The 25,535-nt window shown below is 44.0% G+C and overlaps 1 protein-coding gene across 1 annotated transcript; it reads left to right on the top strand.

Annotated features, from left to right (window-relative positions):
- LOC119172227 (gamma-butyrobetaine dioxygenase) lies at positions 1-25,259 on the top strand. The gene is made up of 10 exons (XM_037423261.2): positions 1-153; positions 3,523-3,597; positions 4,868-5,022; positions 6,985-7,172; positions 7,981-8,201; positions 8,725-8,889; positions 16,937-17,127; positions 18,797-18,933; positions 20,775-20,906; positions 25,009-25,259. The coding sequence occupies exons 1-10, from the start codon at positions 147-149 to the stop codon at positions 25,085-25,087; spliced, it is 1,350 nt and encodes a 449-aa protein (XP_037279158.2). The 5' UTR covers positions 1-146; the 3' UTR covers positions 25,088-25,259.
- The last annotated feature ends 276 nt before the right edge of the window (positions 25,260-25,535 follow it).

The raw sequence follows: 25,535 nt of genomic DNA, 5'->3' as shown, positions 1-25,535 counted from the left end.
GCCTGGCGGCGGAGCTGGCAACCAATTTTTACGTCACTGGGGGTGCCCAAGGACGGCCGAGTTTCAAAGCAGGCGGCGGCACGGCTGGACGCAGACGATAAACACGCCGCGCGCATGAGACTTCGGGAGCCCGAAGAGCAGTCGAGATGCAAGGTGCGTGTGTTTCAATTTTTAGTAACTGAGCACTCGTCCATCACCAACCCATTACGTGAGACATGCCCTGATAAAGAAATTTTACTGAAAGAACAGCTATCCTGGTATTTGTATTGCCGTAGAGAAATCAACATTGGTAAAGATGAGTGAATGGTACAGATGCTAATCTAAATTGAAATATCAGGTTAGCTATCCTACTCTACGAGGAGGGGAAGGGAAACGATTCAAAACGGTGGAGAGGCATGTTATTAACAGGCGTAGGTTAACAAAGTGTCACAAGCGTTATAATTCAGCTGATGGTCTTTAGCGGTGAACACTATTTATGTTTTTTTTTTCTGAATTACTTGGAGACTGAATAGACAGGATGTTAAAGATAGCCGCTTTCTTGGAAGCATAAACTAATAGTGGAGATTCGGTCATGTATTGAAATCTCAAATATTAATGTATTGAACGAGATTGCAATGGTTTCCTGACCATATCTAGAATTTGCAATGGCGGAAGTTCAATTATGCAATATAACATTCTCTGAAGTGCTAGCGTACTGGTCAAGCATAACTCATACTTCAGTCATGAACTGTTTTTGCACATAAAGGGAAGTGTCATACTCTTTCTATACCTCTTCTTCTCAATGTTTCTGGGAATATTTGTGTTAGCAGCATCGGTATCTCATTTGGGGAACCACTCTGCATTTCTAACTCGTCGGTAATGCGTCGAAATGCGCGTCGTACTAGTGGAACATTCAGCATAACTTTTGAGCTATGGTACGTTAACACAAATACTTAAAACATTGCTTAGCGCCAATAAGAATCTTTCCCACGCTTCTCTTACCACTTGTATAATACTACCCTTTTCTCTCAAAATTTGTTACAAGAAAAGTAAAACGGTGGGTCAATAAAAATAAGCCATGAGGAATGTTCACTTCGCGCTATGCCATACGCTCGAGCGCACATGGCGAAGCGCGAGGCCGTGAATTTAATCAGTTTGTTTACAAAAGTGGAGTGTCGCCAGCCGGCGGATGGTCGAGGATGATGGAAGAGAGTGAGAGAGCCATCTCGGAAGTTCTCCACCGTCCCTCGTATCAGCTAGGCTCGTGGGCGCGATAGCAACGCGCCGATAGGGTACCGCGAAGTTCGGAGGAGAACGACCACAGTGAAAAATTAGAACGCGTTCGTCCTGCCAATTTAGGCTTAAAAGCTGAATAAATATAAATGCGTTAGGAAGGCTGTTGCAATATCTTTTTATTACACGCTCTGTTTAAAACGCAACGCAGGTGTACTGTAGAAGCTATTTTGTGCAACAAAAAAAGACAATAAGATTTGTTTTTGTTCAAACTATTGAAAATTCTTACATGAAGACCGCGAAAGGGGGTTGTTTTGAAGGCTGTCATTTAAAATACGACATCGATAGTCTTTTTTTCGTGCTGTCAGGTTATTGCAGAGTTACGTGACAGTGCTTAACGGATTGTAGTGTATACAACAAATCAGATAATATTTTCACCCAATCTCTTTACAGTAGCGCTTACAGGGTGAAAAATATTTCATCTTTGCCGATTCAACAGCAAATGCATGTTTCATGAGAAAACTTGACAGCTTACACCAGAAGCTTAAAAAAACCTCGTTATGTACCTTTGAACATCTCACCCGATGCTGATCACGGCCAGCAAGTCATGGCTGTTACTTTGTTGCAGGCCACTCTCCGGCATTTCGTGTCGATCTAGTCAGTGTAACCTCAATCTTCGTCCTCATATCGCAAGACATTGTTGATTAAGAATGAGCGAGGATCCTGACATAAACGCAGGGTTGTACGTGCTGGGCGCTGAGTGAGTTTTTTTTTAAGTGTGTTCAGCACATATACAACCTTTCTTTCGATGAATGCCTAATAATGACGACCATACAGCACTGTCGATCAGCATAACGAAAAGCTATATTTCTGCTGTAAACTAGGCATCAACATTTTCGAACGTCTAAGCAGTTCGAATATGCCTCACTTACATAACTTCCAGACATCTCCTCCTCCTTTTCATACTCACCAGCCACGAACGTATGCACATGATAAAAGATCTCATGGCAGATGAGCTTGTTTGATGCACACGTGTTGAAAATAAAACCTAAAGTGACACTGACAACACTCCACATCTAAGCAAAACGCAAAGATAGAGTACAGTGACGAAATATTTCCCTGAAAGCGCTAAAGATATCCTATGTTATCTGCCTGACTTATACTGCCACTCCTTTTTATGCACCTTTCGTCTTCGTTGGTGTCAAGCACTTTTCTCACACCCAGTAAACGGTAAATGAGTAGGAAGCGCAGGAGAGTTGTAAATACAAATTCCAGTCACTGTGCATTGGACTTGAAATACATTCTAACTCCCTGTGGATGTTTTTGGACGCGGATGGAGTTGCTATAAACAGATCTATTTTGCAATGTCTTGCAGGTAGAAAACCGTATGGCTTTTGTCACCGGGGGTCGAAGTAGGTCCCTGACCTAAACGTGAAGGGTCTGCGTTTGTACACACGCAATGCCAAGAACAACACTCTGAACTGGCACTACGGTTTATCGCGCTGCCCATTTATTTATCTTTGCCTTTGTTGTTATGCCTCGAAGCCTTTGTTGACATAAAATAAGTCCAACTCCTTATCTTGACAAGCGAGCACTGTTCGTTGAACAGGTTCAACGCACTCTGCCTACGCAAGGAGAATATGCGTTTTGGATATTTATGCTAACCTCCTTGCAATACTTGAGCTTCACGTTATAGTGATGCCTGAGGGTTTTTTGAATAGCATTGAGACAGGAAGATTAGCTGACCTCTTACAGGACCCGTGAAATACATAAAAACTCATGTAAAATGATTAATGTGGTCTATGTTGTTTGAGAGTTAACCGACTACGAGATTTTTTTACATATTTCTACGAGAATAAATACTGCAGGTGTTTGTATCGATATTCTGAAATGAAGCATGCCAGTCACTACGAATAATAATAGCACTTTCGAAGAAACGAGAACTTGTGAAGAAGGAAAGACAGGGAGGTTAACTTGTTTAGGGAACTGGTTTGCTGCCCTACACATGGGAACAGGGTAGGGAGAGAGAGAGAGAGAGAGAGACAGCACATAACACACCATACAGACACAGTCAATCACAGTGTGTCACTCTTGCATGGTACGAGACATCACTTTCACAGCCGCTTGAAGAAGCCAATTTTTATTGAAAATCAAAGCAGTCGGAAATAGTGTTACCAACTAGAATGACATTCTTGGCAAATAACAACTGTGAACGGTTCTGCATCGGCATCCCTCCCGCCTCTGCCCAGCATTAGTTCCCTCTTCCGATCGCATACTTCTTCACGTAACCGGTTACGTTCTTTCATGCAGCTTGCCGAAGGCTTCTGTTTTCGGGCCTAAACAATGGCCGTGGTCTACTCAGAAATGCTGCTGCACGCAGTGGAGGTAAGAATCTTGCTGATATCAACTTCATTATCACTCGGATGTGTTTTGTTTTCAACGTGGTGAATTTTACAAAAATGCGCACGCGTGGACCATGGGGTTTATGTACAACATGGCAGTTTCCGTCATGAATTGTTCAACAATAAGTAGGAGTAGAAAAATACGACCTGCATACATATGAGTTCCTCTTATGTTTACTTCACTGAAGCAGTGAGAGGACTCAATTAGATATGTTTCCGAACGAATATCAAGATCAGCAGAGGAGAGAAAAAAAAAATTCCAGTAGGCTCAAGCATACAGAAACAGCTGTTTATTGTTTGTTGTATGAAAGCTCCCCATGGGAGGCCACCAGGGTGTTCAAAGATGTTTCCACTAGCATACGGAAGCGTGTTGGAATAAGCTAGTTGTTACGTTATTTTTAAGGTAGGATTGATCACAGGTCAAAGTCAGGACGATAGACACTGCGCTTGTTAACAACCACCGTCTATATTACAATTTAACTGCCACATGCGGAAAGTAGTATCTGCGCCTACAAGATTCCCGAACCAAGGAACACAAGAAAAGAGGAAACACCAACAAAAGAGGAGTAACGTGCACCTGTGTTGGGGGAAAAGTTTTACATTCACCGGCACGGCGATCCCTTCGTTATACCCTTCTTACACAGGCAAGCTCACTGCAGTTGCGACTAACCACGGTTAACCACGTTGAAGCGTGGTTATCACCGCCCATAGTTCACCGACGTTACACAGCGCAACAGCATCCTCGTTGAGGCGACTAGCCCGTCCTCCATAGACGCCGCTGTTTCCTCGGTTAACCGCTTAACTGAGCTTGCCAACCTCGCTTTACCACAACCGCGTTTAGCGGCGTAAGCGCGGTTTTGCGTACCGTGCAACATAAGCAGAACACGGTTACGCGTAACCACAGTTGCGTTGACCGAGGTTTAGGCTGCTTGTGTAACAAGGGTATTAGCGTGCCTTCTTTTTGTATCTAATATTCAAAGCTACCAAAATTTTCCATCGAAATTGTGACATCTTGTTGTTACTTCGCTTGCGCTGACTTAAAAAAAAAAGCTTGTTCTTCGTTTCTATCGTCTGTCAGATACTGCTTCTAGTATCTGCTGGTTGAACCGTAACGAGCAGTGGTTGGTCAGTGCCATGTTGGCGCTTTCCCTTGGTCGTGCTTCGCGAGCTTTTCGAATTCGCTTTATTGAGTGGGTTGACGTCGACGCTCGCTTCTTCGGGGTGAGATGCAAGGACGCGCGTTCTGCGCGCAGGAACCGGCGTGCGCTCCATCACGTCGGATTTGGCCGAGATGGACGACGAGGAGAACATCCCGAAGCCCGTCATCCGCGAAGTGCGCAAGGTGAACGACACCACCCTGTGCGTCACATTCTCCGACGACACCAAGTGCCAATTCAACAGCGTCTGGGTGAGTGACGCGCCAGGTCATTCGGTTGCTGACGTTTGTCCTTTAAGAACGGGACGCTTTAGGAAGCCAAGCTGTCGTATGCTGTCGCCCTTACTTGGCGTACCGCTCCACGTGTAGCATGTCCAGTGTTCTGACTCCAAAATGAACCTTTTTTTACTCTTGTTCTTTGAGCGCTTTAATGACAATAAGTGAGCGTGCACTCGCTCTTAGAAGTCTTCTTCCCCTTGTCCTTCGACGAGTGTGCTTAACCTAACGCTGGTACAACCGCGAATCAAAATATGGAAAAGATGGAAGCAAGCTCGAAATAAAAAGAGTGATAAAAAGAAAATAGGCAGAAATCTGAAAGAACGAGAAAGAGATACACTGTAAGCCAGTTTGCACCCGTAGTGGTGTTTTACGTGTGTATAACTAACACCCTAAAAAAGGTTGTTTTGACAAACCAAAACACCCTCATTCTAGGGTGTTAGTTATAGATATGCAAAGCACCCAAAAGGGTGCATGTGTATAGATAAAGAGAGAGAAATAAACTAATAGATATATCGAGGAACAACAAATATTTATGAAATGGAGGAAGAGAAAAAGAAGCAAAAAGAGAAGGAAACAAATATAAATAAGCAAAGGGAAACAAGGTAGGCCGCTCAGATCTGCACTTCTTTCAAGCTCAGGGCTCCTGTAGAGAAGCTGTCTTAATTTTTATATCAGTATTAACGTTCTTATATGCGTTTCTCAAATAATGATACTATCCGCACTTTTACGAGTCAGAACATAGACAGTGTGTACAGCCAAGCCGAAGTGAAGGGCTCTAGAAATTATCGTTTATGGCGAACACTAAGTGCATTCAGCCCTAAAAGAAGCTCGCTTGTTTCTCGCACAAGGGGCTGGAAATCGCTAGCGTAGTTGTTTACAACCTTGCTTTAAGGTGTAAAAAAACTTGTTACGGGACAAGGTGAGAGTTGTCTCAACAATCGTTTCAAGGAACACCGATTCAACGTAAAAGAGAAGTGTGGTGGGTTTGTCGACGTGCCACCTTGACAGTGATCACATCACCTGCGACCACATCACCTGCGACTCGCATCACCTGCGCCTCAGCATACAGAGACTTCTCCGTCGTAGTTTGTGCCCGGGGAATGTTAACTCGTGTACTAAGGCAGCTGCTTGGGCTTGTTGGTTTGGCATAGTTCTGAGTGAAAGCGTGCAAGACGAGGAAAGATGAGTGAGACACACAAGGGCCGACTTGCAACGGCATTTTATTAGGAGACAAGCAACTCCATATATAGCTAAAAAACGATGATGACTCGTGTAATTATCGAGCAGAAATGATTGAAAGGCTTGAAAAAAAAACAATGTTCTAAAACCAGCAGTTACCCTTTCCCGCAAAGAGTTATCCTATCTTTGTAAAGATATATGCAAGTCTTGCAAACAACACTTGTATGATGCTCTATACAAAAGACTTCTCTGTGTATTGGTGTTTCTGGCTCGCAGAAACGATTGCGATAAGTAAGCGCTTCTGTGTATCCCGTAATCATCGTCCTCGTTTTTCTCTGTGCTATTAGCTTCGTGATGTATATTTCTCGCCCGCATTTGGGTGAACAATGTCAAAATGTGACTCGGTTGTTTTAACACACCCTACCAACATTTTTGCGAACAACCACGTATCTTTTATTATTTTTCTCTACTGCCGTGGTTCGTGATGCGCGTGAGAAAAAAAAGTCATACATTTAGAGAGTTATAAAAAAAAATATGCCACACTGATAAAGTAGGGCAGCGCTTTTCTTATGTTGTTGCAGCTAGTTTTGACGTGTTTTTTTTTAAACAATGATCAAGTCCTCAAGTGGTAAAACAGTTGAACATCGTGCCTTATTGCATGAACAGTGTTGATAGACACTGTTAATAATATTATAAACTTCGATGTTGGTAGTTATTGCATAATAGTTGGGTTCCAATACTCATTTTCTATTGCAGCTGCGCGACAGCTGTACATGCTCAGCGTGTGTACACCCCGCAACGCGGCAGAAGCTGGTTAACAGCGTCAAGATTAACCCCAACATCCAGCCGCTCTCGTGGTCGGTCGAGGACGGAGAAAAGCTGGAGATCTGCTGGCCGCAACAGCCTTCGTCACCGCCTCACTCCAGCACCTACTCCTGCGATTGGTGAGGCAAATCGAGCGTCCATCTCGAAATAACTGTGGTAGGAGAAAGGTTAACGCAGCGTTCACATTTGGAGCAAACAAAGAGGCAGCAGCAGTTAAATTAATCAAACCATGACAGGTAGTTTTCGCTCATTATATGTGTTATGCAGGTTATCTCTTGAAAATTCGCAGACAGGCTGGCTAATCTTCAGCGCATTTGGTGAAGCAGTGAATTCGTAATGAATATTTTTGTGAACGCGTCAGTAGCTCGAGAGTCTGACAACACAGGCACACTTGCGAGCCATGACATACACAAGCCGCTTCCCCTGCGAGCGTTTATATTCCCGAAAATGATATTGTATCGTGGTCAGCTGCGCGCACAATGGAGCAAATACAGCTTTCTTCAGGTTTACATTGAAAATTGAACGATTTGCATGAAGCGGCTGATAGGCACAAGACGATGTCTGCACTGCAGCACGTGACGCCACTCACGCCTTGGCAAAATGACGCCACATGACGTCGCTTATGTCGTGGCAGTGGGCGAGATTTATAACCGGTGATTTGTAGGGCTCATTTAGCAATATCATATGCTTTATTTGTTCACGTTTCATGTATGTACAGTCACAATATGCCCTCTACTTTTATATTTCGCATAAAACCGCAATTCAGTGGGGCGACCATGTGGTGGCCATTATTTAAGCTGGGTCTTGCTGATAACGCAGATCATGCTCATTCAAAATAGAAGCAGGATTATCAATTATAATATCAGTATATCCCCATTATCCCCGAGTAAACCGTATTTTGCTTTTCGTTTTGTCGCGGTGCTGAAGGCTCTACCAGTTCGGCAAATTGTTCGAGAACAAAGACGGCGAACCGGCTGAGGTGTCCGACATGTTCTACACCAACACCAAGTCGTCGACGATCTTATGGAACCGCGACGAATTCGACGAAAATCCTCCGGAGCTGGACTACAAGAACTTCATGGAAGAACGCTCCGGCCTCAAGCAAATGGTGAAGAACCTCGTCAAGTACGGCATCTCCGTGCTGCACGGTAGGCAGCTCATTTAAGATTCCCTGTTGCTTTTATTCATATTCAGTGTTACGATGTGTCGTCATAGTTAGTGTCAAGTTTACGTTGTGGGATAACTACCAAAGTAGTGCAGCATTCACCATGATATTCACATTAAATTCAGTTTCCTGTATAAGCTCTCTCGCAACTTAAAAAAAAAAAAGGCTCTATTTGACAGTTCACACTGGGAAGCATTGGTTCGTACCTTGACAGCTTGGTGGTTCGGAACGCAAGTTCTCGAGCGTTTCACGTTACGTTGTAGAGATTGACACACGTGTGGCCTCATTATCAATAACGGTACTAGTCGAGTCATGGTGCCTACTGTAGGCTTGCAAGTACAGGACACACATCATCCTGTATCGGTTATATAGACTGAGTGTATGGGGATTTGAGCTTGCCAATGAATACGTGAAGGGAGTGTTCCACATACTCATGTGGTCAGACTCCTGTGTAGCTTCCGGGGTAGGTGTGCAGTTTCTTCACGTCTCTTCCTTTCGTGATGCAGGCGTTCCTCCCCACGAAGACGAGCTGGAGAAAGTTGCTTCCCGTATGGGCTACATTCGTGAAACGGGCATGGGACGCGTGTTCGACGCCACCTGTCAGCCGGATGCACACAGGGGTTCTCGTTTCCATCAGCACACCGAACTGCCCGACCGGGAGAGCGCCCCGGGTAAGATGTCTTCGTTGGTCGCTCTCATTGCGAGCGTGCTTTCTGACGGGCCATTGAATAATCAGTGCCTTACGCGAGAAGTCTATGGTGTTTTCATGTTAAGGAAGACGCCCCAGCTGACTCATGGAACTCGGAAAGCGACTGTCGGTGTCAAGATGATTGGTTGAAAAAAAAAAAACAAAGAAAGCAACAGTATCATTTTGTGGCACCTTGCGTCACGCGAGATATGCGAGACGCCCAACGTCTAATAAAGCACTACAAAGTGTGACAAAAAGTAATTGAGAGTAATCAAGAAGGGCTTCTATGTAACTCGAGGTAATTCAAAGCAATTGAGTTTATATGAACGTAACCGAAGATAAATGAATACGACCATGCAATAGTGCAGAGGCTAAAATAGTGCAGTAAAGTATGCGGTTGGCAAGTTGGCATACCTAACATACCAGTGAGAAATAGGCAAAGGCGCACGTAAGAAAAAGGAGACAAAGCGTCCGGTATAGAGGTTTTTATGTATGACATGACCTCCCAAGAGCTTTATTGAAGTGCCTAAAACGTTATGCTCGGGGCAACCCGGGATGACCCGATTTATTCACTTATGATGGGACTAGTAGACCTGGCTGCAGCCGACTGCTGAGTGGCCTGGAGTTGTACGCACTGTGCTGTTGAGGGTGGACTTCCCAGTGTCGTTGGTTTGAACTGAAGAGGTCACGAAGGCTGTCAACAGTGTTGAATTCTAACACGCGTGGCCGCAATGACGGTAATCATTCAGGTTTGCCTGATTTATTGTGTGCATTAGGGAGTAGTATAGTTATCGTTTTCGTGTTGAAATCGCAACTCATATAGAGCGAACGTAATGGCTTTCGCTGTCGCCTTCTCATGCGATGAGAGACCCTTATGAGCCCATAAGCTTGGTTGTCTTGAATGTGCACCACCAAGCTCTAATTTACGGGAACATTTCGTTATAGCCGCGCCTTTCGCCCTTTGTGTCCTCATTGTTCCTAATGCTACGGCTATCAAAATTAAGGGCCGTTACGCATTCAGCGATGCTGTAAGCATGGTGCAGGTTAACTGCTTCGGGAACGTAGTTAACCATTCGCTCACGTTTACGAGCTATACGCACTCACCTTGCTGCCCCTGTCATTGTTTCTGCTGATGCGCTTCATTTGCGCAATGATTTAGTCATTCAAAAATAGTGGAAGCTCCATTACCGATAAAATACAGAGCGCGATGTGACACCGCTTTTAATTTGTGGATTAGATTCTCTTTGTTTCTTACTTTATCTGCAAGACGACTTCAAAATATTCAGAAAATTAGCCAGCGCATCTTCGCATAAGTACAGGATTCAAATGTTAGGACGCTGCGAAAGGGCGCAACGGAATTCGACGTTGACTGAGTGTTCCAGCGGCCGTCGATGCAGTTTGTTACCCCGCCAACCTGACAAGCTGTCAGAGCAGTTATGACCTGCTTAATTTTATACTAACTGCTGCTGCCACATTTTGCTTTCGTTTTAATAGATCCACGGTTTTACTTGTGATGGGAACGTGTGCTCAGTGTATTTTTTGATGTTATAAGGTTTCGTGCTTTGTAAAATGATAGAATTTTCCCAGTGACTTTTTGAATTAATATACTTCTCGACAAAGTTCAACTTCACGTGCAGTGTTAGACTGAACGCATACAGACCGTTTTCCTGAGGACGCTGCCATTTTGCGAACGCAGCACCAACTCTCATTTGTCACACTTCGCTGCAGTATGTGTGATTATGCATTAGGCTCTTCACCGTACGCGCACTTGGGGAGAAAGTTCAAATTTTAGCGTTTTTCTGGGGTAGAACAGCAATTTTTTTTTAAACTGGGAAATTATATGCAAATTCTAAGCGGCTACAAATTCAAACAGCAATGGGTTACTGCTTGGAGATAAAAAAAAAAAGAGTGAGATGGGTGTGCACTCAGTTGATATGCAACACATGGGCAATGTGTCCTGTATTGCAGACTTCGGTGAGTCATTGCAAGGCTGGGTAGCGGTGACAGGGGCCGCGTAAGTTTAGTGTCAGCGTACGCAGAAGCGGGGAGGCGGCACATTACTGTCTGGTGATATGATAGAAAAGCCGTGGGAAAGAGGCGGTTCCACCTACGTTCTCGCGCGGTCGACATGTACCCGGCATCCCGCAGGTGATCGAATAACCGATCCTCTTACAGCCAAAGCTGCGAGCAATAATCGCAGGTGGGAGTCATACGATGCGCAGCTTCCATGCGTGCGTAAGACGCCCCCTCTGCCTCTCCGACACTACCGCGGGAGCCGTCATAGTCTAACCTGACTCTCGTGTTGATTCGAGAAGACTATGAAACTGCATTGTCATTTTTTTGGGGCACGTTCGTAATCGGAACTCGAAAACACATTCTACAACACGGCAGAGCATTACTCCACATGCATGGTTCGACTGAATGAATACAGGCCATTTGCCCGAGGAGGCTGATATTTTGCGACCGCAGCGCCAGCTCTCATCTGACAGACTTGGCTGGTGTGTGCGATTCGAAATTAGACAGGCTGTTCAGCGTACGTGCTGTTCATGACGAACTTCAAATTTTAGCGTGTGTGACCCAATGGTACAAAAGCGCTCGGCGCAACGCTGGCCCGAGGTCGCTGGCCAACCTCGCCGACATTGGGCATAAGGTGAGTTGCCGAGGTCTGCTCACGTATGGGTATTGACACTGACCTCACGCTGGCCAATGCTATGGCCACCGACATAGGGCCGACCTTATTGGCCGACCTGGCCTAGTGCCAGCCTCCGTAGGGCCATGTTCGGCCCGGTGAAAATTGGCACGTGGCTAGCTGGCGGCCCCTAGGGCGTAGCTGGGGGGGGCGGGGGGGGGGGGGCTTTAACTTTTTTTTTATTTTTCAATTCGCACGTGTACTGTATTGTATACATATGCATGCACACGCACAAACATACATAAAGTATGTTTGCACCCCACTGCCCCCCCCCCCCCCCCAAAAAAAAAGCTCACGCCAGTAGCAGCCACAGTAGTTTATAGATACTATGAACTAGGAGAATCAATGAAGCTCACGCCACAGACATATAGATCTAAAACATTTTATTTATAGAAATTCTTCGCACGAACACTTATGGCTAATTGTGGATGATCTTTTCGTGATGCCTGTGCGATCGACTGCTTTCCTTGTCCTAGGTTTCGGCAACCATTTCTTTGACATTGCGGACTTCCTGTATTGATGCACCGACATGATTTACCATGAGACAGCCTGCGAATACAAGAAAATCAATAAATACAAAAAACGTCCCAATGAGAGCAGTCACCAAGGCTTTGAAGCACCACTTTAAGATTTCATAGGAAAGAAGTTGACTTGCTTCCAAGCTAATGAGTATGACCAGAGATGAATGGTAGTTTAAGAGGCTTGTTACTTTGCTGAAACCAATTAAACAAACAGACAATCCAACCCAGCAAAACATAGGTGAAACTACTTACTTTTTGTAAACAGAAGTGTAAAGATTATGACCAATGCTGAAAGGAGCTAAACTGGTCGGAAAAATGAGCGCTTTCCGTCAGTATGCTATACAAGCTATAAGCAATGGAACTCTCAATTCAGTGACACTGCCCATCAATATTTTCAGCCTAAAAATGATAGAAGCGGCTTTATAGCAATCAAAAAGTCAGTCATCACTCATTCAAGGGTAGTGTTTAAATTTAGCTTTGCGTGCAGAGTACAAGTTTGCAACCATTGCATGCTATTGCTATGGCTTGAATAGTGTAGCAATGTGCTCAGATACTGTTACAGAAATACGGTGCTTGTCTTTAGAGCCCCCCCCCCCCCCCCCTCCGCGCCCACGATGTTGGTGCCAGTGTGTCGGTAATCAAACTGCAGTTCAATCACATGCGGTTCTGCATTCAGTCAGAGCGTTATACTGTCAAGCTTTCACCTTTCATTAACAGCAAAAATAACGAAAGCATGGCTGGAATATTCTACCCTTTCTTCTTAACAAAGATTTTGCTACATTCTATTCTTTAGGCCTTACACCTCTAAGCCTCACATGATCGCTGCACGGGAGTACGTATAAGGGCAGGCGAGAGAGCTTAGGGGGTCATGGATGTATAACAACGTTAAAAGGACATGACATTGTGCTTTCTCTGTCGTCTTAACGTTCATTTTACGAAGAATTGAGGCATATATACTCACCAAACTTGGAACCACAACGTTGACACGTTGTCTCCAGTAAAATCAGCCCTCCAAGTGGTTGCAGCCGCAACTACTATTCAACAGATGCGTATCTTCATCTAGGCCGTAGTAGCGTATTTTAAAAATGCGAGACAATTAAACTTATGGTTGTGGAAAAAATTACGTTACCTTAGTACACTTCCTTGAAATTTATGTCTAAGAATTAATTTTTAGCTGGAATCTTGTATCTTATACACCCTTCATGTGTCACATACACTGCAAGTATGCCGAAGTAAAAGTAATGTCACAGCCAATATTTCAAAAGAAAATGAAAGCGCAGTACAGACGTGTGTTTCTGCTTATACGACGGGCAGATTTACAAGCGTGATCACCCGCGCTTGCATTTGTCACTGATTTAAAAAAGAGGTTGGCCCAAAGTAAACCTGCAACGTTGGACCAAGCACACTGGCCGGCCTACAAGCCGACCTGGCCAAATGACGTTGGCTGACGATAAATCTACGATGTCAGTTTAAGCACTGAGGCCGGCCTACTGCCGACCTGGCCAAGTGGCGTTGGCCAATGGTAAATTTACGACGTCAGGTCAAGCACGCTGGCCGACCTACTGTCGATCTGGCCAAATGGCGTTGGCTGATGGTAAATCTACGATGATGGTACAAGCACGATGGCCGGCATACTGCCGACCTGGCCAAGTGGCATTGGCAAATGGTAAATTTACGATGTCAGGTTAAGCACGCTGGCCGACCTACTGCCGATCTGGCCAAATTGCGTTGGCTGATGGTAAATCTACGATGACGGTCCAAGCACGATGGCCGGCATACTGCCGACCTGGCCAAGTGGCGTTGGCAAACGGTAAATTTACGACGTCAGGTCAAGCACGCTGGCCGACCTACTGCCGATCTGGCCAAATGGCGTTGGCTGATGGTAAATATACGATGACGGTTTAAGCACGATGGCCGGCATACTGCCGACCTGGCCAAGTGGCGTTGGCAAATGGTAAATTTACGACGTCGGCCTAACCACGTTGGCTGACGTGCTGCCGCCCTGGTCAACGGCCAGTCACGGACCGACCACTTTTTTCGGTTGTCTCGCCGACTAAACTGACCACCGACTGGTTGCCGACCCTTATTCAACCGTCGGCCACTGGCCATGTCTCCTTGGGGAATGCACCACAATTTGACCTCTTCCATTAGAAAGATAGCCTTTCTGGTTGTTCGGTGAGTGGACTGGAGGTGCCACAGTTTACAGATAGATAGTTGTTTCCTTGAAATAAAATTGTTGAAGTCATCGCATTGTGCTATCGTCTCCTTTACGTCATCGTATACAAGCGCTGAATATGTTTTCGATTACTAGCAAACAGCCTATCTTTAATTTGCACTAGCACTTTCTATAGTTACACTGGCTATCGACAAGTGTAACCCGCTTTAATTTCTTGCAATCCGTGTCAGCCGTAGCAACTTGCAACTGCGATGTCACCGTGGTTGGAGATGCGATTCGCATTGCTTAGGCTGCGTCCTTTGCATTTGAAAGCTATATATGCTCCTAAAGACGGAGCAATCGCAGTTCGTTGAGCTTGACGCATCCGCACTAACGGCCAACACTCGTGAAATGTGCTATAATTACTCTAAGTCGCAAGGCACCGTTGCCGCTTCTGCACAAAGCCAGCACTGTCATGCATGGCCATCCGTACACACTATTGCGAGGAAGACGGTGGCACGGAGGCTACGTCATCCCCTCTCGCCTGTGTTCTAAAAAGAGAGAAACAGTCTACATAGTTTGTTGTGTGGGAAAACCCACAAGCGTAGTGTACTCGCAGCACTGAATGAATAATTGTTGTGGCTTAGAATTCCAAAGCCATGATATGACTGTTAGGGACACCGTAGTTGAGGGCTCTAGAAATTTTGACCCACAGCTGTTCTTTTATGTACAACTAAATTTAAACATACCACCCTCTAGCATTTCGCCGATATCAAAATGTGGTCGACCCAGCCGGTATTTTATCGTCTGTGTAGTTTTGAGTGTAGAGAAATCCATAACCATCATGTACACCCACAGCAACACAATGACATCCACATGTGGTCATCTAAACAGCTGTAGTAATCTTAGCAGCACAGAACCGCCACAATTAGGCTTTTTGGATATCTAGCTATACGCTGTGGAATTCCGCCTGTCCAATATATGGAACCTATATAGCAGTTTTTCCCGAGGCATAGCCTCCGTGCTTTCGAAGTAATTCTTGCGAACGCCACGGTTTTGTAGTTGGCGCAGCGCAAGCTGCTGCTGCCGAGAACGCTTGTGACGTTGGATGGAGCTCAAGGGTCCGCAGAGATGGTAGCGCTGTTGACGACGAAGCGTCGACTTCAGGTGAATACGGGACACGTGTCGCACGCACCACACCTGGTCGCACCTGGGCACGGCAGCACCCAGGTACCCGCAGAGCATGTAGCACGAGCACCATTAAGCCAACAGGAATCAAAGAAGAAAGGGGTTTCCCGGAAGTACCTGTTAAAGAAAATTATGCCGGGTTTCACAGCATGTATATCTATCTCTCTACGCCACAATCTTGCACGAGCAGCCGCAGAGCGCAGAAAGCCACACGAGGCCTCGTGCACTTCTTGAAGGCCTCTGCGCTGTGTGTATTGTGAAATGCTTGCGCTGATGGTTTTCCCCTCTCTTTATCTTTACAACCTGATTCATCTCCCTACGTGTAGAAGGCAATGAGCAGGGCGTATAATCTAGTTAACCTTTCTACTTATAGCTTATAGCGTAGCATACCATTTATGCAAATTTAGTTAAAGTCCTTTCCTCCCACTCGTTTTCCGTCCTACATGACTTATATTCCATATCTTTCACTTGCACGAGAAACACCTGCACCCAGAGATATGCTGAAAAAATAATTAAGCGTTTGACGCTTCGATTTCTCAATGAGAGGCGACATAACTAATACGCATATGGCTAGGTACATTCGACCAGAAGTGGTTTGAAGTGATACTAAAGTGAGAAAATGAGTCAGTGTAGACTCAAAAGTTAATCGTCGTCGAAGCTTCACTATAAATGAGCAAATGAGACTAAGTTTCATTCCTGAAGTTTGCGCGTGCATTTCGGCATCGCTTCTCAGGCTGCTTTTAATGTTTTTTATTTAGAAACTGGTGCAATATGGTTCTCCCGAAATTGCAATGTTAGGGGTCGCGATCCCTCAGAAATCAGTACAATAGATTTTTACGGGTAAACTAGCTTTCACGGGTAAGCTATCTAGAGCCAAGAAAACGCTGTAAATATGTCTGACGTCACGACGAGTTGGCGCAGGCACCTCGAAGCGGCGGGTTTTTCTCTTTGCATGTTTTCTCACTGCAGTAACAGTGCTTCTGGCGTTGTGAAAAGCTTAACTCACTGATTTCTTTCTGTTTCCTTAGGACAGGTCAACTTTTGGGCGAGTTGCTTTCGGACGCATTCTGAAAAAAGTTGTTGCGAAAATGAAATTACGCTCACAATCACTCGGCTTATTTTTACTTAGCCCCATTTTAGTCATTATCAAATATTAAAAAAAAACAAAGGGAACAGCCTACGTAGAACACTCTAGCTCGAAAGGAAAAAAAATATTTGTATAGGAAAACTATAATGTTCGTATACATCTCAAATGTACGTCTTCATTCACTCTATACATCAAAATAAGGATCACTACCATCTTTCTTTTAAACAATTTAACGAATATGCCAGTCCATCAACTTCTCCTGTGATCCGTTTTATTTTTTAATTTAGACACACCTGATAGCATGTAAGGTTCGGCAGTGATGTAGGCGAAGTGCATTAGGTATAAGAAAGTCATGACTGAGTTACCGAATGCCGGTTTCGTTTCACACAGGCGTCAAGCTGCTTCTGTGCCTATCGTCAGAAGTCCCCAAGCAGACACTCAGTGGGACGCCCAGCAAAGGGAAGACCTTCTTCGTCGACGGCTTCTACATCGCCCAATGGATGAAGTACAACCACCCGGAGTACTTCAGGTTGCTCGTGTCCACGCCGGTCACCTTTTCATACTACGACTCTAGGAGAGGGGTGAGTAGGGCAACATATGATGCATGGGTAATTATTAGAGGCTCGAGCAAGAAGTGACGTGCTTGTTTCTTTTGCGAACACTTCAGGTCAAGCCCTAACACCTGGTTTTCTGCGATTAAAACAATTAAGCCGGTACAAAATCGAAAGTCCGGGTTCAAGTTGAGTTTTGTAAGACATGATATGGCAGCATAAGTTTGCTTGAGATCACGGCCAATTCACTGTTATGGTAAATAATGAAAATTAGTTTAACGTGTTCATTAAAAGGTGAAATGGTCTGGGTACAAGCAGATGCGATCGCAGTGGCACGTGGCAGAGGAGATCTTGACGACATGCTTCATTCTGTTTGGCCTCGAAGATCCGCGTCGGGCGTCGGCAGTGCGGCGAAACGCAAAGTGAACCTGAGGAATACTCGAGATAACACGAACACTGAGTGCCCTGTGCGACTGCCGTACTCCTAATTCAAAAAGTTACGGTTAACTCTATTTCTTCAACGCTAGAGTGCTAAAGGCCTCAATTCGCAGAAATCAGTGGCGGCTGTGGTGGCGTCATTGGTTTTAAGCGATAAATCGGCTGCAGTCGTGTGCGACAATATGAAATATATGCAAATAAATATTACAAAAAAATAATTGCTCCTACTAAAACTTGCTGCGTGACCTTCAGATGTTCTACCACAACACACGTGCTTCAAAGTACTTCGTAAAATAGTGCCCTAAAATTATTATGCAGTAGAACATGCCCTTTTAACGCATGCTGTATTGAGTAACCGCATCGTGGAATTGCACGAGGCGTCAGAAAGTATTAATTATGCAACGAGTGCACTGTTTAAAGTTGCCTGCTCATAACCAACTGTGCAGCTGTGCAGCTGCACGTGACATTTTACGATAGCTCAGTGGGTACTTCATCAATTTTCAAAATAAAAAATTATTATGTAGTGGCCACTTCACAGCTGTACTTGTAGCAGGCATTCCAGGATAGCTTGCAGCGACCGATGTTACGCACACAAACGTTCCTGTCGTTGCAGAATGTTTCAAAGTTGTGCTCAATGCATGATTGTGCGATGTATGGTCTTACTCTTCAAGGCGAAAGTCAAGTGCCCTGGAAGTATTTATTGTAAAGTGCCTGGAAATATATTAGTATTACACTGTGTTCATCGTCGTCACTAATTAGCTGCATCAAGATAGGGCAATGGAGTCTAGTGATGTAGAACATTGTCATGTTAGCGTGTGTTCATAGAAGAGGGATACTAAAGGTGATACAAGCAACATATTTGTGGTGTTGGTGTTTTGCCTAAGTGCCGCTTTTTTAAATACTGCCCTTATGAGCACATGAGTCACGTGCTAAAAGTGTTGTCAATGTCCACAAGCTATTCCAAGATGATCTCCCATTTGTAGTAACAGTGCCTGTCTGCAAAGGTCATATTTGAAGCCAAGTTGCCAAAAATGTGCCGGTTAAATAGCAGTCTACACATACAGCTTTAGATTACACAGGGATACGTAGTTTATCGACGCAGAAGCAGTAATAGAAGTGTTCTCACACACCTTCTTAAGCAGCACATAATAACGCAATTCCTGTGAGGTGTAACATAGAGCCATTGGAACTACAGGAATTGTTGTTTCCTTATATCTTTCTAGAGTCTCTGTAAAACCTCCACATTCTTCTTTCTTCCTAGGTGTGGCTTAGAGATACATTTCCCATTATCAGGACAAATAATTATGGGAAGATAAAGAAGATTCACTACAGCACATTCTCTATGAGGCCCCCACTGCTGTCCTCTAGCGAAGCCACGAAGTTCTACGAGGCATACAGGTAAGCACCTTAGGGTATAAATCCAGATATTTTTGTTGTTTTGTTCCTATGACAAATTTTTTGTTTGTCTTGGGTAAGCACATGGTAAACCACTGCTTTTTAACATGAATTTCACCAACACTTCAATGTCCGGTTGCATCCAGACGTAAGTAGCTCAAGAACCATAATCATTTAAACCGGTCTCATCAGTTTTATAGCCAAGAACAGCTGGTGTAGTTCAACGAAAGGGTCTAACAAGAGGTCTAACAAGAGAAATTTCTTGCCAGAATGTGAACAAGTGAATTGTCTTGGTCAAATGAAGTAAGAAGAAGACGGGTTTTTTCGAGCTAACAATTGAGCAGTCGCACTTTGTCAGGCGGAGGGGACTTGAAGAAGATGAAGGTTTCACTGACCATCGGCTCCGAATTCATTTCTGTTATGTTCAGTCACACAGGACCTTAACAAGTCCATTTCTTTTTGTGTGCATACATCTAAGGTTGTCAGATGTCCTATCACTTGTTTCCTTACAATCGCAACATATTGACCAAAAAACGTCGTGAATAAATATTCTCTAAGAATTTCTGTGTGTTTTAAGAACCTTACAATTTCAACAGTGGAATGCTCTATCTCTTGTGTAATGGTTATTATTCTCATGTCTGTACCATTGACAAATACAATCTGCAGATTAATTTAACCTGGAATAAAAGTCAGAATTAGTCTGAGTTCTACATAATAGTATACTGTCTGGTCAGACAAAGATCAGTTTACGTGTCAGAGTTGAGAGCGTCAAGTCAAAGCTGTAAGTGTTCAAAGCATGACTGCTGTAGCGTATTCAGAAAACACATTATGGCCTACACAATTTCCTTGATCTTATATCACTTAAGTAACATGAAGGTGCGAAAATTTAGTACCTTGTGAGAGGGCTCGTTATTGCGACTCTTGTTTTTGTAATTGGTTCCTGGCGCAATGTTAAAAACTATTAATCAGAAGGGACCAGCACTGCCATATGGAAAGGGTGTCTTCAGATTCACTGGGTAATATGCGGCTTTGTGCCAGAGACAAAAAGAACAGCTGGGAGCTTTCACGTGAAGTCATTACTGTTCAACTTTTGCTGCTGTGCTGTTGCACGTGTGTAGAGGCGCGACAAGCTTTGAAATCGGAACTTCAGTAGAGGCAAGAACATTCACGTAACAGCTGTAGAATAGATGTAGTTGCTTGCAGTCGCGGCGTATATAAGAAAGTCACTTGAACGAAGGCTGTGTTGAGCAAAAATTTTTCATATAACTGAATAAGGCACAGGCTGTGAATAAAGCAATTCCTTCCAGGTGGCAAAATATCTCGCATTATTCATGTGATAACGACGTAGATTGATTGTTCGAGTGAAGTTCGGCTGGCTTCAATCTTCTCACATACTTGGCGCCACGCGTTGGGGAAGCATGGCAATTTATATACATAAAACGTATCATGTCCCATCTTCACAACAGATTCAGAGTATTCCTTATAAGAGAACGTTCGTATGATTTTCAAAATATTTCCTCATATGTATGCACCAGGAACCATGTGCCTTCTGGCTAGGTTGTGCAGTTTCTATTTTTCGATGTTGTAATGAATACAATTACTTTTGTTGCCTAGTTACGCTAAAGAAACACACTCGCCAGTAAGTAATGTCACTGATTTGCTCACGCACGAGAATGATTACATGCAAAGAGAAACACAGGATTACGATACGAAAGAAGACAAGCGCTTGTCCTCGTTCGTCTCGTTGTCCTCCCTTGTGCTGTAATCACTTTCGAAATGGAATAGGAACAAGTCCCTATCCATTCTTCGTTCACTTACGTCCGAATCACTTGATTCAAACGCAGCACGTTCACCAAGCGCATGGAGGAAGAATCGTCCCAGTACGCTTTCCACTTGGCGGCCGGAGACCTGGTGGCCTTCAACAACAGGCGTATCCTCCATGGCATGAAGGAGCTGGGTCCAGACCACAAGGACGTGTACGTTGCTACTGTCTTCGGTTCTTTTATTATTAGCAGCTGCTATGATAAAATCGTTTCTATTACGTGGCCTTTAAGCCATGGTAGTAGTAGTAGCAATTACAGGGGTAATATTCGTATTGGTGCCTGTGGTGGTATGGGTGGTTGCAGTATAGTAGAGGAATGGTTGTAGTAGAGAGCCAATAGCAGTCGTAGTCGTTGCAGTAGTAGTAGTAGTAGTAGTAGTAGTAGTAGTAGTAGTAGTAGTAGTAGTAGTGGTGGTGGTAGTAGTAGTAGGAGGAGGAGGAGGAGGAGGAGGAGGAATATGAAAGTTTATTGAATTTTACTCGTAAAGTGCATCGTCAGTCACCACTCGCATCAGGCGGTGAAGCTATGGGAATATACTATTAGGCAAGGCAACAAGCAATCTTAGTCAGATGTTCGATATCAGGCATAGCTTCGTGTTTAAGAATTTTTATAAGCGAATGTTTCTAAGAAATGGGAAAGGCCTTAGAGAGTGCTGTGTAGATAAGCAGTGGCTTTTGGTGCATGGATTTGTAACTATACGCGAGACTCCCAATAGTCCATGCAGACGACGCATCCTAGACCAAATGCAAGAAGGCTTCGGAACTCGGTTACGACAGGCCATGCCACAATGGCTAACGTATGTGTAGCGGCGCACCACTCACAAGTTTATGCTTATTGTGTTGATGATTTTGTCATTATATTCAGAGGCTTTCGCAAAAAAAAGGGGGGGGGGAACCGAGCTCGTCCTTTTAGTCGAAAGAAATTGAAACAACAAACAAAATTATTGAAAAATTGATTGGATCAAAATGTCTGAGAACCCTAAAAAAATTAAAACCATGAAGGTTTCCAAAGAATAACGGCTCGCCAGTTTGGAGAGGACTAATGGCAAATGCTATTTATTAAGAACAATAGAAAACATAAAAAAATTAAAAAAAACCAAGAATGCTAGATGTACAGCCTTGTGGTTTGAGGTGAGATTCTAAGGGCCCGCTGGAAAAATTGTTTCAATGCAAGGCGTTAAATAAAGAAAATACGCTTAAAAAAGAAAATAAACGTGAAATAAACATTTTCAAAGGCTTTAGCTTTAAGGTGTGCAGAGCGAACTTATATTCAAGGGAGGGTTGTCTGCACCTATCTTCGGAATGAATATGGATTAATTATTGTACAGAGCGACTTTTCAAGTCTTTTCTCAGCAGAGTTTCAGTGGCCTTGTCGGTACGATGTGGAAGTCGTAAACGAAAGGGCGGTTGCTCAAATCATGGGCCTGGCGTCGGTAACCACCCTCCCTCGTCTCTAACTGAAAGTAAAAAGAAAACCAAGTCATACGGTGGTGTTTGTACAGTGACTAACACTCCCAAGTGTTCTTCTTTCAATCCTGAACTGCGGTTATGTACAGATATCATGGCGTCGTGTGCCGTGCGGGCAGCGGAGCGGGCATGGTGTTCAGTTCAAAACTAAGAGGCTCATGGTTCGAGTTCCCGAGCTCGCACCGCTCACGAAAAATTATGCCATGATCATGCTACCAAGGTTAAAATGTTCATGGAGACGCAAAACTAGTAAAAGGCGAACCGACAAGCGTACAGGTATAATGGGCCTAATTTTTTCATAAAGACAAAAGATAGTTTTTTCTAAGTAAAAGTAGGGGACACATACGCCAGCGACATCTGATCGTGAGACCCGGGGGTTCCATGCTGCCAAGTTGCCACAAGATGGGCGCTATCTTTAACCCTCAGGTACCGGAATTGCACAATAAACGCAGTCTTCACATTGGGTGGCAGTTTTTGAGCCCACTATTGTAATTACACGCTTGGTTTTAATGTGTAGACTTGCGTAAGCGGGTCAGTTCACTTGTTTATGTGGAGCTTTCACAAAAAAAGTATAGAAAGTTTTCGTTTTCAAGGAATTTCAAAAGAAAAAAGATTTTCAAATAAAAAAAATCAAGTCTTACATCATTTGTGAGCTAAGGTGCTAGTAACGTGCACACTGTATAGTTTATCAATCTTATTTTACTAAATTCCAACTGGACCCTCGTGTTTGCTTTTATCAGAATCTCTTCTAGTACTCACTGACATTGTCGGCGAACGTTGAATCTAAACACATCTGCGGATTTAATAGAAAGCTTGTATACTTGTTCTAAGAATCCCCGTCTTACATTTTTATGCAATTTATATGAAGGAAATATTGGCGCAAAAAAAGGAAGACAAAAATTACACTTTTGAACCGCTCGGCTCGTCCGACACGGGTACTGGCTCGAGGAAACACGAGGTAGATGGATTGATATGTGCAGTTTAACGTCCCGAAACCACCATATGATTATGATAGACGCCGTAGTGGAGAGCTCCAAAAATTTAGACCACCTGGGGTTCTTTTAACGTGCGCCCAAATCTGAGTACATGGGCCTACAACATTTCCACCTCCATCAGAAATGCAGCCTCCGCAGCCGGGATTCGAACCCGCGACCTGCGGGTCAGCAGCCGAGTACCTTAGCCACTAGACCACCGCGGCGGGGCACGAAGCAGATGGAAATAGTAGATGTCATTGTTGCTTAAGACAGACGCTCTTGATTGAATACCGGAGTAACGCATTGCGCTTTGCCAAATTCACTTGATCTGAGACGTGCTATCCCTGCACAAGAAAAAAACTAAAGAGTGAAGCCAGCGCGCTTATGGTGACAGCTGTGGTGGCGTTTTTCTTAAAAAAGGTTCATTGAGGAGGTGCTCTTGCAAGACCTCAAATGCTCTGGTAATTAATGCTTTGCCTGGCAATGAAAGCGTCAACATTATCGAAGGGATGTCGTGGACACTCCAATTGTGGACACTGTTCATTGTTAATAAAAAAGACGTGTAAAAGCCCACCAAACATTGATCAGTTCAACATGATGGCCGCACAAGCAGACGAGCAGGATAAAGGGCGGCATGACAATGGCAGGAGCAATAAGGTTTCAACTTCTTTTCATGCAAAGACGTAGCGTTGTATAGCGATTTATCACATGCGCAGCCACAAATCGGTCCGCTCATCAGCCACGCAGGGCAGCTACTTATTGAAGAATAACATTTAAGTAAAAAATGATCAATTACAGGCACTAATGACACAGTTGCTACATTTCTATCTTTTGAAATCGGGTTCCAATAGCTCTCGAGCTGCTTACTTTCGGCTTCCGTCCTTAATGTTTGTCCCCTGAAACTGTGGTTCACACGGGCAGTCTTTACATTTGTGGCACCTGCCTGCGCACTGTAAAGACTGCGTTTTTGAACCACAGTTCCAGGCGCTAAACCTTGTCTCTTTTTTTGTGGGAAAGATATCTAACAGAAGGCATCATGTAGGCGATACCCCATTTCTCCGTAACGTTTGTGGAGCTTGCCTCGGTGCAGCATTTTCGATCGTAAAAATTGCAAGCTTGCTGTCATACGTGCACAAGAGCGGTGGCTTAATTTCTTCGGTCACACGGACTTCTCAGTAACCACGTTTCACTGTTGCAACATTAGATATACGGTATGGTGCGAAGTGACAGCACCGTGTGATGCAACAATGCTTGAAGTACGATGCGAAGCGATGGCACAATACTGTTTTTTTTTTGCTACTGGTGCTGCAGGAGGCACAGGAAAGCTTAAGAAATTACGCTTGTGAGAGGTCTGCTAAAGACAAGCGTCATCCTATTAGATCCCTTGATGAACATCCTGTTTTCTGTAGACTACCAAGCTACATTTCGCAATCTCATGTTGGTGAGATTGCGTAGTTTTGTTGTGCGCTCACGTTTTCGCCCGTAGCGACTGTCGTGTCTTTATGTTATTATAGTGCCAAAAAACAGAGATAACATTTTAAATTTAACAGGGGAACAGTCTTGTTAAAACTGTGATAAAAATATCAACCGAAGAACAGATATGAATTCAGTCTATACAATGCGGGCTTAAATATGGCAGAGTAGTTTCTATCATCAAGGCTCTCTGAAATAAAAGAATGTCATGATGGTGCTTGCATTTCGAATTTTCGTATTTTGCTGCTTTTGGCCACTTTTAAGAAACATATCTCAGGCTGTCACTAGGATATAGTTTACACTGATTCAAGGTGCGTGTTACTCTGTCATTATATGTTTCAGGATCCTGAGAGGTTGTTACATGGACATGGACGAAATTGCTTCCCTGTACGAGAAAATGCGGAGAGACGATGATCCCTGAGTCTAAGAAAAAATCTTCCATTGACGCTGATATCTGTACTTCAAGGCTGCACGTTCTGAACGGTCGAGAAGCTAGAGAGAACACGGTTCAGATTTTGTATATAGTACTCTATAATATTGTACTACAAAAACGTGATGTATGTCATTTGTTAATAAAATTAGTTCATACTGCGTTCACTGTGTCACTGGTTCAATGGGTGCTGCCGATCGCTACCAAGATTTCTACACGACTATTGTGACTGACCCACATGACTATTTTGACTGGATGCAAAGGCATAGACTTACCTTATTGACCACAATTACACTACAGATCGATGCCACTCAAATGGAACGTAATGATACAAAATCGAAAATTGTGAGATTTGCAAAGGTTAGTTGCATTTTTTACCAGAACTATACTAGATATTGATATCACCTAAATGAAACGAAATGTTACAAAAGTAATTGGT

The sequence above is a fragment of the Rhipicephalus microplus genome, chromosome 4 (genome assembly GCF_043290135.1).
Source record: "Rhipicephalus microplus isolate Deutch F79 chromosome 4, USDA_Rmic, whole genome shotgun sequence".
NCBI lineage: Eukaryota > Metazoa > Arthropoda > Arachnida > Ixodida > Ixodidae > Rhipicephalus > Rhipicephalus microplus.
Note: the sequence above shows the minus strand (reverse complement) of the source record. Positions and strands in the feature narration are given on the sequence as shown.